A 21,666-nucleotide genomic window follows, 5' to 3' on the forward strand; every position below is an offset into this window, starting at 1 on the left:
ATTGTATAAGGTTTGATTTAGACAAAATACTGTCTGTACAATTTAGCTAGCTAGACAAAATGAAATTGCCAGCACTGTTTGATCAAGTTAGCTAGCAATGAAGTAACCCAGCTAGCAACAAATTTGCTAGCTAGTGCAGCTCATGATGAACAAGGGGGCCCCCTCAGTTGAAATTGGTCAGAGAGGGGTCTGGATTCACATACAAAAGTTACATTTTTGACTTCCAAACCATGTACCTTAACTGACAGCTGTGTTGTTGATTGGCTGTTGCAGAAAGTTGAGAAGTTTTAACTGGATGCAACCAAGTAGCAGATGAGTTGATTATTAGTTTCAGGGGGGGTTTCACAGAGCAATCAAGAAGCAACTCAGCTGCAAGCAACTAAAATTGTGTGTAAGTTGTGTTGTGTAACTGCAGCCTAAGGAGACATAAAAGAGATGCACCCATGGCCGGTCTTAGCATTTTAGCGGGATTTGATTGGGGCAGTTTTAAAGCTAATTTCCTACAATTCTACACAGTTTGCCACGCCATGTTAATGATATCTGAGTGAGCGTGACTAACAAAATCAATGGGGGCCCCCTGGAGGTCAGGGCCCCTTTAGACAGCTGGCTAGACTAACTTGCCAATATTAAAATTGGCTAATGGCTAATTGAGTGACTATCAGTGACTGACATAGCAAGAGAACTGCTGATGCGCAACCAAATTTAGAACATACACCTTGTGTATTCTACTATTCTAACGCCCAAAAAGTAAATTGAGACCCCGACTGGGGGTGGCTAATGATCTCGAACCAAGTAGGCTGGTGGTTTGGTTAAAAATGGCCATACTCAGCTTTCTACTCTTGTTCAGTCTCCATTGCTGCCCACGAACAAAAATTAAAAGGATGGCACAAAATAGTCTGTCTAACACCTCCATAGTTAAAAGTCAAGGATCAAAACAATGTCGCTGTCGAATTACGTCATTGGTTGAAGTCTTAAAATCTCTAGCCGTTTTCCCGGGAAATGAGACCTAGTCCTGTTTCGGCAAATGAAAAACAAACAAGAACCAGGAAGGCTAGTTTGTGCAGGCATAAGCAATGTCTTATGCCTGGGGCTGGCCCTGGATGCCCCAGAAGATGCATAGAGAATCGTACACTCAAATTGCAGCGCACCAATCACATTCTTCGCTAAACTTATATATGATATGAAGCTTTCCAGTGGGAATACTGATCTTGCAGATGATTCCTTCCCCAGAGGTGCAGTGGGTCGTCACATCCCCCATATTGTATTGGATGTCACAAACTGTTACAAATCCTCAGGTGCATTGTGGGTCACTCACCTGCTCTCAAGGGCCACATTGCTGTCCAGGACCCAGCTGTCCTGCAGCTGGACACATTCAGCTGTGCTCTGCAACTCAGCCGCCAGGCCAGCCGAGGGGGGCGGGCTCAGGCTCCGCTGATTGGCCAGCGAGCCGCGGCTCAACGATGTAATCGACGGGTGCTGCTTGTGGTGAGTGGGCGGAGCTGGTGGTAGAGGAGGCTGGCCTTGTTGACTGGGCAGTTTTTCTCCTGTTGAAAGGGAAACAGAAAGGCGATTGTAAAGGAGACTGTAAGCACATAATGATAACACTTGAATGTAAAACTAAAACATTGTACTCAGCTAAGTATAGTACAGCTGCCTGGCATTGCATTGGGTTGTTACTATCTTGTGGGGGAGCTGCCTGCAATAGCTTGGTGATTGTGTTCGGTATAAAGCCGTGGCCATCTGACAGACAAAGAAAATGTAAATACAACCTAAAAGTGCACATCAAATGGATGAGGTGACATCACAACATGAAATAAGAGCTTTTTATGGAGACACATATTTCAATTGTAGAAAACACAAAATGGCTGAAGGTTTGGTACTCTTTAAACCAGAAAGCCATTTAGAGAGGCAGCTGTTTCTTTTGGGGTGCTTAACAGAACATTTCATGTTTGATTACAGCTCGAGAAGGCTCTCAAATAACTAATGACCAGAACATCCATTAGAGCGCTCAGAGAACATGTTTTCCAATTTCACACAAAGCTATGTAATTGTCCTCCGGAATGACATGCCATGATTATCCATCCATCGTCGTCGTTAAGAGGTAAAATCTACAAAGCTGACATTTATAATTTGCTCCTGTAAATTCCAAATGGAGTTTGGTTTTAAGGGGCTAGGGCAATCTTTGAGATGATTGACAAAGTCAGGACTTTTCTTGATCTATGTCTGCATTAACAGTAAGGTTTTTAAAGGGTAAAGAGCAGGAGTTGAGATGTTAGAACAAAGGTTGGACGCATGCTGGATGTTCTAATGGTCAGCTTATAGTCTTATAATGGTTTCTACTTGTTATTTTGCCAATTCCAGCCCTGCAGAAAGACCCAAAAACATTATGACAAGTTATAACCAGCAACATGGACTGTGCTAAAATAATGACAAGAGTGAAGACCAAAAATAACAACTTTGTTTGAAGGACATCGTGCATTGTTTCGGTGGCGCTGCCCATTTTAGTGGTTATGCAAATGGTGTCCCTGTCGGTGTGCAGTTGCCTCACTGCGCCCGTAGACCCAATGCAAACCTTCAGCGGCTGACCTACGTTGCTTCCGCAAGGCTGAGGAAACGCACGCAAGTCATTCAGAAACGATTTTGTACAGGAATTATTTCTATGCTGTAGAATTCATTATGTACCCTGGGCCTCTGGGAAGGGCAGGCAATAGTTGATCTGACAGTGTTCTATTCCAGGGTTATAACCTATGTAGATATTGCTATAACACCATGCATACTGAGCTACATTTATGAGTAATATCGACAAAGCCAAACTTTTAATGTAAAAGTAAATCAATGAAATGTCAGTAGCTGTTCCATTGTTTAGATGGGTAATAGCAGTGTTAAAAGACATCATTAATGTTAGACATTTCAGTACACTGATGTGATGGGAGGAAAGAAATCTATAGTTACACTCTGCGATAATATTTTGAATGATATTATATCAATACTTTCACTCCAAATATCGATTTGTACACAAAATATACACTGAGCAAAAGCATAAAATGCAACATGAAACAATTTCAAAGATTTTATTCAGGTACAGTTCATATAAGGAAATCAGTCAATTGAAATGAATTCAATAGGCCCTAATCTATGGATTCCACATGACTGGGAAAACAGATATACATCGGTTGGTCACAGATACAGGGCGTGGATCAGAAAACCAGTCAGTATCTGGAGTGACCACCATTTCCCTCATGCAGCGTGACACATTTCCTTAGAGTTGATCAGTGGCCTGTGGAATGCTGTCCCACTCCGACAGTATTCAATGGCTGTCCGAAGTTGTTGAATATTAGCAGGAACTGGAACACGCTGTCGTACACGTCAATCCAGAGAATCCCAAACATGCTCAATGGGTAACATGTCTGGTGAGTATGCAGGCAATAGAACTGGGACATTTTCAGCGTCCAGGAATTGTGTAAAGATCCTTGCGATATGGGGCTGTGCATTATCATCCTGAAACATGAGGTGATGTAGGTGGATGAATGGCACACAATGGACCTCAGGATCTCGTCACGGTATATCTGTGCATTCAAATGGCCATCAATAAAATGCAATTGTGTTTGCTGTCCGTAGCTCATGCCTGCCCATACCGTAACTCAACCGCCACCACGGGGCATGCAGATACGCTTCCCTGAGATGGTTTCTGACAGTTTGTACAGAAAATCTTCAGCTGTGCAAACCCACAGTTTCATCAGCTGTCCGAGTGGCTCGTCTCAGACCATCCAGCAGGTGATGAAGCCAGATGTGGAGGTCCTGGGCTCGCGTGATTACATGTGGTCTGTGCTTATGAGGCCAGTTGGACGTACTGCCAAATTCTCTAAAATGACATTGGAGGTGGCTTATGGTCGAGAAATGAACATCATATTCGCTGGCAACCGCTCTGGTAGACAATCCTGCAGTCAACATGCCAATTGCACACTCCCTCAAAACTTGAGACATATGTGGAATTGTATTGTGCGACAAAACTGCACATTTTAGAGTGTCCTTTTATTGTCCCCAGCACAAGCTGCACCTGTGTAATGATCATGTGATTTAATCAGCTTCTTGATACACCACACCTGCCAGGTGGATGGATTATCTTGGCAAAGGAGAAATGCTCACTAAAAGGGATGTAAACAAATTGTGCACACAATTTGCGATAAATAAGCTTTTTGCGCATATGGAAAATTTCTGGGATAATTCGTAAAAATCAAAATAACTTCACAGATCTTCATTGTAAAGGGTTTAAACACTGTTTCCCATGCTTGTTCAATGAACCATAAACAATTAATGAACATGCACCTGTGGAAAGGGTCGTTAAGACACTAACAGCTTACAGATGGTAGGCAATTAAGGTCACAGTTATAAAAACTTAGGACACTAAAGAGGCCTTTCTACTGACTCTGAAAAAAACCAAAAGAAAGATGCCCAGGGTCCCTGCTCATCTGCGTGAACATGCCTTAGGCATGCTGCAAGGAGGCATGAGGACTGCAGATGTGGCCAGGGCAAAAGATTGCCGTACTGTGAGACGCCTAAGACAGCGCTACAGGGAGACAGGAAGGACAGTTGATCGTCCTTGCAGTGGCAGACCACGTGTAACACCTGCACAGGATCGGTACATGCGAACATCACACCTGAGGTATAGGATGGCAACAACAACTGCCCGAGTTACACCAGGAACGCACAATCCCTCCATCAGTGCTCATACTGTCCGCAATAGGTTGAGAGAGGCTGGACTGAGGGCTTGTAGGCCTGTTGTAAGGCAGGTCCTCACCAGACATCACTGGCAACAACGTCGCCTATGGTCACAAACACACCGTCTCCGGACAAGACAGGACTGGCAAAAAGTGCTCTTCACTGACGAGTCGCGGTTTTGTCTCACCAGGGGTGATTGTCGGATTCACGTTTATCGTCGAAGGAATGAGCGTTACACCGAGGCCTGTACTCTGGAGCGGGATCGATTTGGAGGTAGAGGGTCCATCATGGTCTGGGGCAGTGTGTCACAGCATCATCGGATTGAGCTTGTTGCCTGCAATGACAATCTCAACACTGTGCGTTACAGGGAAGACATCCTCCTCCCTCATGTGGTACCCTTCCTGCAGGCTCATCCTGACATGACCCTCCAGCAGGACAATGCCACCAGCCATACTGCTTGTTCTGTGTGTGATTTCCTGCAAGACAGGAATGTCAGTGTTCTGCCATGGCCAGTGAAGAGCCCGGATCTCAATCCCATTGAGCACGTCTGGGACGTGTTGGATCGGAGGGTGAGGGCTAGGCCCACTCCCCCCAGAAATGTCCGGGAACTTGCAGGTGCCTTGGTGGAAGAGTGGGGTAACATCTCACAGCAAGAACTGGCACATCTGGTGCAGTCGATGAGGAGGAGATGCACTGCAGTACTTAATGCAGCTGGTGGCCACACCAGATACTGACTGTTACTTTTGATTTTGACCGCCCCTTTGTTCAGGGACACATTATTCCATTTCTGTTAGTCACATGTCTGTGGAACTTGTTCGGTTTATGTCTCAGTTGTTGAATCTTATGTTTAAACAAATATGTACACATGTTAAGTTTGCTGAAAATAAACACAGTTGACAGTGAGAGGACGTTTCTTTTTTTGCTGAGTTTATATAGGTAGGGTTAGAGCTAGTTGGCTGTACCTGCGCCAAAACTCTGGTATTTTTCATCCTATAGTGTAACGTGTATGCTAATAATCGGGAAGCAAGTACAGGGAGTGAATTTAATAAATAAACGAACATGGAACAAAACAAGAAACACGAGTAGCGTACAGTTACGAAACATAAACAGACACAATAACGCCTCAGGAAAGAACCAAAGGGAGTGACAGATGGAGTCCAGGTGAGTCTCATGAAGCTGAGGTGCGTGTAACGATTGTGGCAGGTGTGCGTAATAATGAATAAACTGGCGACAACAAGCACCAGAGAGGGGGAGCGGGTGTAGACGTGACATATAGCTTGTTCTCCATCCTCTTTTAAAATAGTGAGACATGTTTTCAGAACTTTTATTTTCATGATTAAAAATTCAGCAGACATATAGTTAGGAATATGTTTGCAACATCAAATCAAAATAAAATCCAAACTTCGTAAACATTCACTTGTCATGAATGTCTTTGGTGCCGAGACAAAGTTCACTCAACATCTTCATGTTAATTTAATAGATAGTCTAGAAGAAAAAGAATAGATAGGGACTGCACATCTCAAGTGGTCTCCACACCTTATCAAGTCAACTGTACCGTGACGCTGTTAAGCAATCAAACCAACGTGCACCAGTGAGCTTCGTCATTAATTGCCACCCCTGCACTAAGGCCTTTGTGAAAAGCGTGGTGTGAAAGAGTGCCTTGCTTATGTGCTCACACGTGCGTGTGAGAGGATGTGCACAAGATTGCATGTGTTGAAGTCTGTGAAACAGTCTTGGAGACAGCATGGCATTCTCTTACACCAACACACTCAGCAAATTATCCTGGTCTCTTTTAAGAGTGTGGAGCGCTGGGATGGGGAATACAGATGAAAACGCTATGCTTTGAAATCAGATCAAGACCGATGACTCTCCTCCATAATTTGTCAATGTCATCTTGTCATCGTCTCAGTCAGACGAGATGCTTTAAAGGCCCTTTTTGATTAAATACTGCAATGCTGGCTGCTGAAACGACAACCTCATTCAGATCTTAATGGCGCTTGCGATATCTATCAAACGTTGGGTTTATGAAGCGTCTGTACTTTCGCAAGAATGTGTCGTGAAGTGAATCTCCTTTTGGTGGGTTTTTAATTCTTGTTTTTTAGAAGAATATGTTCCGGGAACATTTTGAAGTAAAATATTTTATTTTCTTCACAGGGCCATAAAGACGATTACCATTAACCTCTAGTTGTTGTTCGATGTCTGATCCATTCTCAACAGCTACACTGACCAAAAATATAAACACATCATGTAAAGTGTTGGTCCTATGTTTCATGAGTTGAAATAAAAGATCCCAGAAATGTTCCATATGCACAAAAAGCTTATTTATCTCAAATGTTGTGCACAAATTTGTTTACATCACTGTTAGTGAGCATTTCTACTTTGCCAAGATAATCCATCCACCTGACAGGTGCGGTATATCAAGAAGCTGATTAAACCGCATTATCATTACACAGGTTCACCTTGTGCTGGGGACAGTAAAAGGCCACTCTAAAATGTGCAGTTTTGTCAAACAACACAATGCCACAGATGTCTCAAGTTTTGAGGGAGCATGCAATTGGCATGCTGACTGCAGGAATGTCCACCAGAGCGGTTGCCAGATAATTTAATGCTCATTACTCTACCATAAGCCGCCTCCAATGTTGTACATCCAACCGGCCTCACAACCGCAGACCACGTGCATGCCTTCATGTGGGTGAGTGGTTAGCTGATTTCAACGTTGTGAACAGAGAGCCCCATGGTGGCGGTGGGGTTATGCTATGGGCAGGCATAAGCTACGGACAATGAACACAATTGCATTTTATTAATGGAAATTTGAATGCACAGAGATACCGTGACGAGATCCTGAGGCCCATTGTTGTGCCACTCATCCGCCGTCATCACCTCATGTTTCAGCATGATAATGCACAGTCCCATGAGGCAGGGATCTGTACACAATTCCTGGAAGCTGAAAATGTCCCTGGCCTGCAGACATGTCACACATGAGCATGTTTGGGATGCTCTGGATCAACATGTATGACAGCGTGTTCCAGTTCCTGCTAATATCCAGCAACTTCACACAGCCATTGAAGAGGAGTGTGACAACATTCCGCAGGCAAAAAAAATCAACAGCCTGATCAACTCTAAGCGAAGGAAACGTGTCATGCTGCATGAGGGAAATGATGGTCACACCTGTTTTCTGATTCACGACCCTACCTTTTCTTTTTAAGGTATCTGTGACCAACAGCTGCATTTCTGTATTCCCAGTCATACGAAATCCATAGAGTAGGGCCTAATTAATTAATTTAAATTGACTGATTTCCTTATAATCAAATCATATCAAATTGTATTTGTCACAGGCGCCGAATACAACAGGTGTAGACCTTTTTAATTTTGTTTTATTTCACCATTATTTAACCAGGTGGCCAGTTGAGAGCAAGTTCTCATTTACAACTGCGACCTGGCCAAGATAAAGCAAAGCAGTGCAACAAAAACAACACAGAGTTACACATAAACAAACGTACAGTCAATAACACAATAGAAAAATCTATTTACAGTGTGTGCAAATGTAGAAGAGTAGGGAGGTAAGGCAATAAATAGGCCATAGAGGTAAAATAATTACAATTTAGCATTAACACTGGAGTGATAGATGTGCAGATGATGAAGTGCAAGTAGAGATGCTGGGGTGCAAAGTAGCAAGAGGGTAAGTAATAATATAGGGATGAGGTAGTTGGGTGTGCTATTTACAGATTGGCTGTGTACAGGTACAGTGATCAGTAAGCTGCTCTGACAGCTGATGCTTAAAGTTAGAGAGGGAGATATAAGACTCCCGCTTCAGTGATTTTTGCAATTTGTTCCAGTCAGTGGCAGCAGAGAACTGGAAGGAAAGGCGACCAAAGGAAGTGTTGGCTTTGGGGATGACCAGTGAAATATACCTGCTGGAGCGCGTGCTACGGGTGGGTGTTGCTATGGTGACCAGTGAGCTAAGGCGGGGCTTTGCCTAGCAAAGACTTATAGATGACCTGGAGCCAGTGGGTTTGGCGATGAATATGCAGTGAGGGCCTGCCAACGAGAGCATACAGGTCTCAGTGGTGGGAAGTATATGGGGCTTTGGTGACAAAACGGATGGCACTGTGATAGACTACATCCAGTTTGCTGAGTAGTGTGATGGAGGCTATTTTGTAAATGACATCGCCGAAGTCGAGGATCGGTAGGATGGTCAGTTTTATGAGGGTATCTTTGGCAGCATGAGTGAAGGATGCTTTGTTGCGATATAGGAAGCCGATTCTAGATTTAATTTTGGATTGGAGATGCTTAATGTGAGTCTGGTTTGGAGAGTTTACAGTCTAACCAGACACCTAGGTATTTGTAGTTGTCCACATATTCTAAATCAGAACCGTCCAGAGTAGTGAAGCTCGTTTGGAGGTTTGTTAGCACATTGTCCACTATACAGTTGTAGTCGGCGCATGTGACAAATAACATTTGATTTGATTATATGAACTGTAACTCAGTAAAAACTTTGAAATTGTTGCATGTTGCATTTATATTTCTGTTCAGTATAATAGGCCCTTGACCACAACGGGTTTTCTGGGATTTGTTTTGATCTTCGGCTTTTTCTTGCGATAACCATTAAAGCAGACTTTCAAGGTTTCTCAGATTTTCCCTCTTCTGAAACATCTCTTTTTGATTATTCCATTTGTTCTGAATACAAAGCACAATATTTAACACAGAATCAGGACGCAATTAAAAGTTATTTTACACTAGACAAACCTGAGGACTATAAGCTTGGGCCAGCATGGTAAAAGGCTTTTAAAAAATTGTGATAGGACTGCAAATGTTTTAAGTTACTTAAGAGTCCATTAAGTGACGGAAGCAACTGATAATGGCTATGAAATGGCATTTACTATGACTATTTTGCCCTTCACCATTATGCAAATTGTAGGATATTATCACTATTCCATTCAAATGAATAAAACCAGGATGTCCCATTGTGACCATTGAGGGCTTATAGTCTACCATTTTGTAGCTGGTGAATAATTATGAACATCCCCAACCTAGCCTAATCTTTTAACCTTTGACCTAGCCTAGTCTTCAGTTGTAGTCACTAGAGGCACTATTGTGTCAATTAAGGCCTATCAGGCTATGTGTATTACAATGACAATCTCTGGTTGGATTATCGGAGCTAGTCTATAGTATTATCAGTGCTCTATAGTGGAGGGGGCAGCTTGGAGTCATATTGGAGGGCCTGGGGGAGTGAACTGAACCCTGGTGGAATCCAGAAACATTAGAAGCACCTTGCCCCGGATGAGTTTTCGGGATTTCTTCAGCAAAGAGAAGGGTTGGCGCTTTCAACTATAAGGGCCTGAGGTTTTTGAGAGCTCCTTTTGAATTCCATCATACTTCCTACTTTACCTTACCCTGTTAAACAAACAAGCCCTCGCATTATCCAGCTTCCCATCACATCAAATGACTTTTTTCCAATTAATTTAACTACAGGAAGTCACAGTGTAACCAGCGTTTTGAAATATTATATAATTATTGCATCAGTATGAAAGAATAAAGAAAAAACCCTTAACACAATCAGTGGTTTCTCTTTGACCGAATATGACAAATTACAGATCACCAAAACAAGGATCACTACTTATCTGTAGCTACTGACATGTATAGTTATTCATAAGTAGCTGGGATAAGCCTATTAGCAAGCTGTTCAATGTTGACAGATATTATCTCATTGCCATAAAAAAATGAAGATTATGTGTTTCATTTTTGCTGATGCACCCCCAAAAAATTATAATATGATTCAGTTCATCCTAATAAGATAACACTGGACTAATACTTTAACTGTCACGATCGTCGTGGTAATCATACTCGGACCAGGGTGCAGCGTATGTAGAGTTCCACATGTTTATTAATTGAAACTCACAAAAACAATAAAGAGCAACGAAACGTGAAGCTCAAGCAGTGCTCACAGGCGACTACACAGAAAACAGGATCCCACAAAAACCAGTGGGGAAATGGCTGCCTAAATATGATCCCCAATCGGAGACAACGATAAACAGCTGACTCTGATTGGGAACCGTACCAGGCCAACATAGAAATAAATGCACTAGATCACCCACCCTAGTCACACCCCGACCTAACCAAAATAGAGAATAAAAAGGCTCTCTATAGTCAGGGCGTGACATTAACTTCCATCTGTCCACCGGTAAGTACTCAGTTAATGCGCCACGTGATAGACAGGAGAAGAAAAACAGCCCTAGGTGTCATTATCCAACCATTAGACTGCCAATTTGTCCTGCCAGCATTATGGGTTCAACCAGGTGCTCGATGCACAGGTCTCTTCTTCATTGAGGTGCTGTCATGACCTGGATCAGTAGTGCCATTACTCAGTATAGCTGCCTCGGGTTGTCATGGTGCTGGACAGATAGAAGCAGGAAATGAATCCTTGTCGAGAGTTTGGGACGAGTGGAGGCTGGCAAAGGAGTGGCTCGACAAATTAAAGTGAGCCCCAAATGTATTAGGACAGAGACACACTCCAGTCCATTGGATTTCAAATGATACAATGACTATGAGGTTAAAGTGCAGACTGTCAGCTTTAATTTGAGAGGGTGTTTTCATCCATAAATTAGGTGAACCATTTAGAAATTACAGCACTTTATGAACATAGTCCCCCTATTTTAGGGGACCAAAAGTATTGGGACAAATTCACTTATATGTGTATTAAAGTAGTCAAAAGTTTAGTGCTTGGTCCCATATTCCTAGCACACAATGATTACATCAAGCTTGTGACTCTACAAACTTGTTGGATGCATTTGCTGTTCGTTTTGGTTGCGTTTCTGATTATTTTGTACCCAATAGAAATGAACGGTAAATAATGTATTCTGTCATTTTGGAGTCACTTTTATTGTAAATAAGAATAGAATATGTTTATAAACACTTCTACACTAATGTGGATGCTACAATGATTACGGATAGTCCTGAATGAATCGTGAATAATAATGAGTGAGAAAGTTAGATGCATAAATATCATAACCCCAAGACATGCTAAGCTCTCTCCATTACAATAACAGGTGGGTATGATATTTGTGCATCTAACTGTATCACTCATCATGATTCACGATTCATTGCGGCACTGCCCCCGTTGAACAATTTATATACTGTCCATTTTGTAGACTTATTTTCCGCATCACCATCAGAGCATTATTTCCTGGTCGCTTCAAAATTACCCATTCGAAATATGATGTGCAGTAGGCCGCCTGTCTGGACTACGTGCAGATACAATAATTCATTTACAAACTGTAAACACCATAAGAACAATCAGTAATTTCTCTTTTCAAAAAAAGTTTTGGGCTCTAATGGTGTTCTCCACTTTGTCTTCATTGTGCCAAGTAATCCTATAATAATGTGGCCACATACTGTATCCTCCCGGTAGGACCAGTTATTCAGGAAATCTTAATGCATGCTCTGCCTCCTTTCCAATCCCAGCGGCTATTCGTCGCGCACCTAACGCTGCAATATGCCGTTTGACTTTAAACAAATTATCCATACTAATCCCATCATGTAGGCTATACATGCACTATATCTGTGAGCTGTTGGCTAGAGCGCACATGCCAATACCAGAGTGGGCACATTGGCTATACCTATGCAACATTTTTTTGTGACAAAACTATCATTTCGCCTAGAGTTGAAAATGCAATGGAAACTCATTTAACTTGTATTTTTTAATTCGGTACATGGGAATTTAACCGCACAAGTTTTTATGTGCACTATGTATTTACGTACAGATTTTTATCCACAACAAGTCAATTTGATGGAAACACAACACTGATGGGAAAATGTGCATACTGTTTTTATGCAGATTTTAGAATATTCGTATGAAAATAGCCAATTAGATGGATACCTAGCTATACACACCCTAGACTCTGGAAAGTCTGCTAATACAGTGTCACTTTGATTATCAAATCCAAAATCATATTTTATTTGTCACATGCGCCGAATACAACAGGTGTAGTAGACCTTACAGTGAAATGCTTACTTACAAGCCCTTAACCAACCATTAAGTTTTAAGAAAGACATTGTTAAGAAAGTATTTACTAAAATAAACGGAAGTGTCACACCCTGATCTGTTTCACCTGTCTTTGTGCTTGTCTCCACTCCCCTCCAGGTGTCGCCCATCTTCCCTATTATCCCCAGTGTATTTAAATCTGTGTTCTCTGTTTGTCTGTTGCCAGTTTGTTTTGTTACGTGAAACCTACCAGCATTTGTCCCCTTGCTCCTGTCTGTTATTGTTCCTGTTTTCTAGTCTTTCCCAGTTTTGACCTTTCTGCCTGCCCTGACCCTGCCTGCCGTTCTATACCTTGCCACACCTCTCTGGATTATTGACCCCTGTCTGCCCTGACCCTGGGACTGCCTGCTGTTCTGGACCTGTTGCACCCTTTCTGGATTACTGACCTCTGCTTGCCCTTGACCTGTTGTTTGCCTGACCCCTGTTCTAGTAATAAACTTGTGTTACTTCAACACTGTCTGCATCTGGGTCATACCTGAAACCTGATACTGAAGAAAAAAGAAAAATAACAAATAATTAAGGAGCGACTATAAAATAACAGTAGCGAGGCTGTATACAGGGGGTACCGGTACAGAGTCAATGTGCGGGGGCACCGGTTAGTCGAGGTAATATGTACATGTAGGTAGAGGTAAAGTGACTATGCATGGGTAATAAACAAAGAGTAGCAGCATCATAAAAATGTGGGTTGGGGGGGACAACGCAAATAGTCCGGGAAGCCATTTGATTAGCTGTTCAGGAGTCTTATGGCTTGGGGGTAGAAGCTGTTTAGAAGCCTTTTGGACCTAGACTTGGTGCTCCAGTACCACTTGCCGTGCGGTAGCAGAGAGAACAATCTATGACTAGGGTGGCTGGAGTCAGGCCTTCTCCTGACACTGCCTGGTATAGAGGTCCTGGATAGCTTGGCCCCAGTGATGTACTGGGCCGTACGCACTACCCTCTGTAGTGCCTTGCGGTCGTAGGCCGAGCAGTTGCCATATCAGGCGGTGATGCAACCAGTCAGGATGCTCTCGAAGGTGCAGCTGTAGAACGTTTTGAGGATCAGAGGACCCATGCCAAATATTTTCAGCCTCCTGTCATGCACTCTTCACGACTGTCTTGGTCTGTTTGGACCATGATAGTTTGTTGGTGATGTGGACACCAAGGAACTTGAAGCTCTAAACCTGCTCCACTACAGTCCCGTCGATGAGAATGGGTGCATGCTCTGTCCTTTTGCTGTAGTCCACAATCATCTCCTTTGTCTTGATCAAGTTGATAGAGAGGTTGTTATCCTGGCACCACACTGCCATGTCTCTGACCTCCTCCCTATAGGCTCGTCTCATCGTTGTCGGTGATCAGGCCTACCACTGTTGTGTCGTCGGCAAACTTAATGATGGTATTGGAGTCGTGCTATGCCTGCACATCATGGTTCACCAGCAGCCCCAAACATCTAAAGAATAAGCTATAGATTAGCCAAAACAAGCTTGTAAGAATTGTACTTAAACTCCCACACACCTCATACTAATCTGGAGGTTGAGCATTTTAAGCAGCTAGGCTGTATATATATTTTTTTGTATTACATCTTGGTCTGGTCGACAGAATTATAAAAGGACTCAGCGCCCATGTACCATTCCAACTATTTTCATTTGTTAGAGATGTCCACCAGCATAATACCAGAGCCAGAGACTGTAATATTCACAGTTTTAAATATGAGTCTAAAAACACATTTGTATATACCGGTGCTGTATACACACTACTATTCAAAAGCTTGGGGTCACTTAGAAATTGTCACACCTTGATCTGTTTCACCTGTCCTTGTGATTGTCTCCACCCCACTCCAGGTGTCACCCATCTTCCCCATTATCCTCTGTGTATTTATATCTGTGTTCTCTGTCTGTCTGTTGCCAGTTTGTCTTGTTTGTTCGAGTCAACCAGCTTTTTGTGTATCAGCTCCTGCTTTTTCTAGTCTCTCTTTTCTTGCCCTCCTGGTTTTGACCTTTGCCTGTCCTGACTCTGTGCCCGCCTGCCTGTCCCTGACCCTGCCTGCCGATCTGTACCTCTGCCCCCCTCTGGATTACCGATCTCTGCCTGTCTTGAGCCATCTACTGCTTGCCTTTGTTGGAACATTAAACCATTGTTTATTCGACATGGTCTGCATCTGGGTCTTCCCTTCATACCTGATAGAAATGTCCTTGTTTTTGATAGAAAAGCTTTTTTTTGTCCATTAAAATAACATCAAATAGATCAGCAATACAGTATAGACATTGTTAATGTTGTAAATGACTATTGTAGCTGGAAACGGCTGATTTGTTTAATGGAATATCTACAGCAACCATCACTCCTGTGTTCCAATGACACGTTGTGTTAGCTAATCCAAGTTTATTATTTTAAAAGGCTAATTGATCGTTAGAAAACCCTTGTGCAATTATGTTAGAACAGCTGAAAACTGTTGTGCCTGATTAAAGAAGCAATAAAACTGGCCTTCTTTAGACTAGTTGAGTATCTGGAGCATCAGCATTTGTGGGTTTGATTACAGGCTCAAAATGGCCAGAAACAAATAACTTTCTTCTGAAACTCGTCATTTAAAAAATAAAAAACAGACAAATCAAATAAATCAATCCAAACTGTGTAGTGGCCATTTGATGAGTGGAAAGAGACACGTTACAAACATTTATTGACCTTCGGAGATTGTCATGCCAAGCCATAATAAGAATGGCGCCATGGCTGCTGTTTTATTGGCTCCTAAGCATTTGTGCAATTTGTGTGGTTTTTCGCATTGTTTATATGGTACGTAATGTTGATGCTACCAGCTCTTTTGAATGAAAAGAGCTTCTGGATATCAGAACAGCGATTACTCACCTCAAACTGGACAAAGATTTTTTTCTTTAATGTGTCTGACATGAAGAATATAATGTTGTTCCCAGACAAGTCCCAAATCGCCTTCATTCGCATAAAGAAAATAAGGAAATACAGGTGGCAGAGATCAGGGTGCCTTACGAGAATTCGTTGGCGAGTAGGTAACCCGCCTCTACCATATGTTCTATTGGCCAACGTGCAATCACTGGAGAATAAACTGGATGAGCTCCGTTCGAGACTATCCTACCAACGGGACATTAAAACCTCTGCTCTTTCCCACCTGGACAAAAAGGAACAACCATGTGACAATGCTATTCATTGACAACAGCTCAGCGTTCAAAACCATAGTGCCAACAAAGCTCATCACTAAGCTAAGGACCCTGGGACTAAACACCTCCCCCTGCAACTGGATCCTGGACTTCCTAACGGGCCGCCCCCAGGTGATAAGGGTAGGCAACAACACATCTGCCACACTGATCCTCAACACGGGGGCCCCTCAGGGGTGTGTGCTTAGTCCCTTCCTGTACTCCCTGTTCACTCACGACGGCGTGGCCAAGCACGATTCCAACACCATCATTAATTTTGCTGGCGACACAAAATCAATTAACAAATATCCCTTCTCTCTCCATCACAGAGCTGTCTCTGGTTTTCCCACCCCTGATCCCAGACAATAATAAGACAGCCTATAGGGAGGAGGTCAGAGACCTGGCAGTGTGGTGCTAGGTCAACAACCTCTTCCTCAACATGAGCAAGACAAAAGATTATTGTGGACTACAGGAAAAGGAGGGCCGAACACATCGACGGGGCTGTAGTGGAGTGGGTTTCAAGTTCCTTGGTGTCCATATCACCAACAAACTATCATAGTCAAAACACACCAAGAAAATCATGGAAATGGCACGACAACACATTTTCCCCTTCAGGGGACTGAAAAGATTTGGCATGGGTCATCAGATCCTCAAAAAGTTCTACAGCTGCACATCGAGAGCATCCTGACCGGTTGCATCACCGCCTGGTATGGCAACTGCTCACCATCCGACCGTAAGACGCTACAGAGGGTAGTGCGTAAAGCCCAGTACATCACTGGGGCCAAGCTTCCTGCCATCCAGGACCTATTTACTCGGCGTGTCAGAGGAAGCCCAAAGAAACTTCAAAGACTCCAGTCACCCAGGACATATACTGTTCTCTCTGCTACCGCACGGCAAGCGGTACTGAAGCGCCAAGTCTAGGTCCAAAAGGCTTAACAGCTTCTACCCCCAAGCTATAAGACCACTGAACAATTATCAAATGGCTTCCCAGACTATTTGCATTGATCCCCCCATGTTTTTACACTGCTGCTGCTCACTGTTTATTATCTATGCATAGTCACTTTACCCCTACCTTTGTGTACAAATTACCTCGACTAACCTGTACCCCCAGACATTGACTTGGTACAAGTACCCATGTATATAGCCTCATTATTGTTATATTATTGTGCTACTTTTTTTGGGGGGGGAGGGTCAACAATGGTATAGCTGCAATCGCTATCTACAGTCAATGCTTCACTGAAAATCCTGAGACAAGTATTCTAAAGACTCTGCTTTTGATAAAAAGAGATAAATGACAGCTATGAGGTTGAAACATAATCTGACAGCGTTATAGAGGGATACAGGAGAGGAAATCAAAACTGAACTTTTCTTGAACCAGTGCTTCCCAAAAGATGACACCCCACTGTCCAGTATAATCCCCAGTTGTATTGTGACATTGTAGTGGCTGACATCCCGCCTTCTAAGGGAAGGTTTACAAGGCCAAGGCAATAAATTGACATCCTACTATTACAGTGCTGTTGGACAGGGACCAGGGTATACTAAAAGAATTACAAGCCTGGGATATGGCTCTTCCAGGCGAGGCAGTTCTTATCCACGATATTGATCTGCTCCCCCACATTCATACACCTCTACACATAAGCAAACAGGCTCACACACAAAGGCACACACACACACACACACACACACACACACACACACACACACACACACACACACACATCAAAAGACTCTCCGAACCAGTTTGGCTTTCATGATGTTTTCCAATCTTCCTTCATACCAACTCTCTCCCTATCCCTCTCTCCCATATCCCCCTCTCAGCATCCCATGTACAGCAACCTGTGTACCCTCTAATGCTCCAGCCTGCACAAACGGCATCATGATATGGCCCCAGGCTCCATGCGGAGCACACAGTCAGAGTCCTGAACATTGCATATGCTTGCAAGTAGAAACAAAATAAGACAGTGTTGGTTTGCTGAGGCAACAGAGCTAACTGAGCCAACTCCAACTGGTCAATATAATGAATAGAACCTTCTCGGTTGAAGCATACAATCAAAGCTATGCGTTATATGGGGATTATATAGATTGTTAAAAACATTTATAAATTGCATGTTTGTATGCTTCATATTATAGGAAGACAGTTGGCCTCTTTCTTAATTGGGTCTAGCCAGAAACATATGAATCCTATTTTGAAATCTGGGCACGCAACTAGAATATTTCAAATACATTTCCCATCGTTATCATTGCATGGTTTATGCATCAAAGTCAGATTAGTGTGTGTGTGTGTATCTCAACTTTGGATTCAGCCATTTGTCTTTGAGACTTAGTCAAGCACACAATACACTCACAATGAAACCACCATCCACTTTGTGAATCCCTTCCGTGGCAGTAGGCTTTAGTACCACAATTCATTAGTGAAATTTTCCAGTAAGTTTTATGCTGCTGTGTAACAGCCTTTGATTCTGAAAATGTGTTTCCTTTCATGTCAGACCTTACCACATGTTGGGTACAACTGGGAACTCAACTTACTGTCCTTCAAATGTGTCTAATGCAGCTTTAACTTACAACAGCAGACATGCATTGTCTGTTTTCCAGCCTTGATTCACCAAAAACAATATCAGTCTAGTCCTCATCTGTCATGTATCAAACCAAACCTAACATTTCACTTTGCTTGTCAGCCATTGATTTTTCAACTCAATGTTTTCTCCAAGAGGCATCCCACTCATACATATAAACCCTCCACTAGATTCTGGAGAATTGTGGAAACAGCATAGGTTGTAGACAGATGTTTTTCCTCATGTACAGTGGCTTGCGAAAGTATTCATCCCCTTGGCATTTTTCCTATTTTGTTGCCTTACAACCTGGAATTAACCTGGATTTTTGGATCAACCTGGATTTTTGGGGGGTTTGTATCATTTGATTTACACAACATGCCTACCACTTTGAAGATGCAAACTATGTCTTATTGTGAAACAAACAAGAAATAAGACAAAACAATGGAAAACTTGAGCGTGCATAACTATTCACCCCTTCAAAGTCAATATGTTGTAGAGCTAACTTTTGCAGCAATTACAGCTGCAAGTCTCCTGGTGTATGTCTCTATATGCTTGTCACATCTAGCCACTGGGATTTTTGCACATTCTTCAAGGCAAAACTGCTCAAGCTCCTTCAAGTTGGATGGGTTCCACTGGTGTACAGCAATCTTTAAGTCATACAACAGATTCTCAATTGGATTGAGGTCTGGGCTTTGACTAGACCATTCCAAGACATTTAAATGTTTCCCCTTAAACCACTCGAGTGTTGCTTTAGCAGTATGCTGGAAGGTGAACCTCCACCCCAGTCTCAAATCTCTGGAAGACTAAAACAGGTTTCCTGTTTTTTAGTCTCATCTATTTTAGTCTCATCTGACCAGAGTACCTTCTTCCATATGTTTGGGTAGTCTCCCACATGCCTGTGGTGTTGCATACTCTGGGACCTTTCAGAACAGGTGTATATATACTGAGATCATGTGACAGATCATGTGACACTTAGATTGCACACAGGTGGACTTTATTTATTGATGGAAATTATGTAAAAATGTACCACTAGCCACTTTAAGCAATGCCACTTAATACAATGTTTACATACCCTACATTACCCATCTCATATGTATATATACTGTACTCTATATCATCTACTGCATCTTGCCATCTTTATGCAATACATGTACCACTAGCCACTTTAAACTATGCCACTTTATGTTTACATACCCTACAGTACTCATCTCATATGTATATACCGTACTCTATACCATCTACTGCATCTGCCATGCCGTTCTGTACCACCACTCATTCATATATCTTTATGTACATATTCTTTATCCCTTTACACTTGTGTGTGTGTGTAAGGTAGTAGTGTGGAATTGTTAGGTTAGATTACTGTTGGTTATTACTGCATTGTCGGAACTAGAAGCACAAGCATTTCGCTACACTCGCATTAACATCTGCTAACCATGTGTATGTGACTAATAAAATTTGATTTGATTTGATTTTAACTAATTATGTGACTTTTGAAGGTAATTGGTGGCACCAGATCATATTTTGGGGCTCCATAGCAAAGGGGGTGAATACATATGCATGCACCACATTTCCGTTTTTTATTTCTTGGAATTTTTTGAAGCAAGTTATTTTTTTAATTTCACTTCACCAATTTGGACTATTTTGTGTACAGTTGAAGTCAGAAGTTTACATACACTTAGGTTGGAGTCATTGAAACTCGTTTTTCAACCACTACACACATTTCTTGTTAACAAACTATAGTTTTGGAAAGTCAGTTAGGACATCTACTGGGTGCATGACACAAGTAATTTTTCCAACAATTGCTTACAGACAAGATTATTTCACTTATAATTCACAGTATCACAATTGCAGTGGGACAGAAGTTTACATACACTAAGTTGACTGTGCCTCTATACAACTTTGAAAATTCCAGAAGATTATGTCATGGCTTTAGAAGTGTCTGATTGACATAATTTGCGACAATTGGAGGTGTACCTGTGGATGTATTTCAAAGCCTACCTTCAAACTCAGTGCTTCTTTGCTTGACATCATGGGAAAATCTAAATAAATCAGCCAAGACCTCAGAAAAAAAATTGTAGACCTCCACAAGTCTGGTTCATCCTTGGGAGCAATTTCCAAACGCCTGAAGGTACCACGATCATCTGTACAAACAATAGTACGCAAGAATAAACACCATGGGACCACGCAGCCGTCATACCGCTCAGGAAGGAGACGTGTTCTGTCTCCTATGGATGAACGTACTTTGGTGCGAAATGTGCAAATCAATCCCAGAACAACAGCAAAGGACCTTGTGAAGATGCTGGAGGAAACGGGTACAAAAGTATCTATATCCACAGTAAAACGAGTCCTATATCGACATAACCTGAAAGGCTGCTCAGCAAGGAAGAAGCCACTGCTCCAAAACCGCCATAAAAAAGCCAGACATTAAAAAGCCAGACTACGGTTTGCAACTGCACATGGGGACAAAGATCGTACTTTTTGGAGAAATGTCCTCTGGTCTGATGAAACAAAAATAGAACTGTTTGGCCATAATGACCATCGTTATGTTTGGAGGAAAAAGGGGGATGCTTACAAGCCGAAGAACACCATCCCAACCGTGAAGCATGGGGGTGGCAGCATCATGTTGTGGGGGTGCTTTGCTGCAGGAGGGGCTGGTCACGTCACAAAATAGATGGCATCATGAGGGAGGAACAGTATGTGGATATATTGAAGCAACATCTCAAGACATCTGTCAGAAAGTTAAAGCTTGGTTGCAAATGGGTCTTCCAAATGGACAATGACCCCAAACATACTTCCAAAGTTGTGGCAAAATGGCTTAAGGACAACAAAGTCAAGGTATTAGAGTGGCCATCACAAAGCCCTGAACTCAATCCAATAGAAAATGTGTTGGCAGAACTGAAAAAGCGTGTGCGAGCAAGGAGGCCTACAAACCTGACTCAGTTACACCAGCTCAGTCAGGAGGAAGGGTCAAAATTCACCCAACTTATTGTGGGAAGCTTGTGGAAGGCTCCACAAAACGTTTGACCCAAGTTAAACAATTTAAAGGCAATATTACCAAATACTAATTGAGTGTATGTAAACCTCTGACCTACTGGGAATGTGATGAAAGAAAAATCAACTGAAATAAATTATTCTGACATTTCACATTCTTAAAATAAAGTGGTGATCCTAACTGGACCTAAGACAGGGAATTTTTACTAGGATTAAATGTCAG

At 42.4% G+C, this 21,666-nt stretch overlaps 1 protein-coding gene across 3 annotated transcripts in view; it reads right to left on the minus strand.

The window, feature by feature from the left end:
• The window catches only part of LOC139581122 (teneurin-3-like), a 204,451-nt gene that overhangs the window by 91,494 nt on the left and 91,291 nt on the right, over nucleotides 1–21,666 (minus strand). For all 3 annotated transcript variants that reach the window (XM_071410574.1, XM_071410573.1, XM_071410575.1), the window contains one exon: nucleotides 1,316–1,544. In XM_071410574.1, the coding sequence (XP_071266675.1) occupies nucleotides 1,316–1,544 (229 nt within the window). The remainder of the gene's footprint in view (nucleotides 1–1,315; nucleotides 1,545–21,666) is intronic.

This window comes from Salvelinus alpinus, chromosome 7, assembly GCF_045679555.1.
Source record: "Salvelinus alpinus chromosome 7, SLU_Salpinus.1, whole genome shotgun sequence".
Classification (NCBI taxonomy): domain Eukaryota; kingdom Metazoa; phylum Chordata; class Actinopteri; order Salmoniformes; family Salmonidae; genus Salvelinus; species Salvelinus alpinus.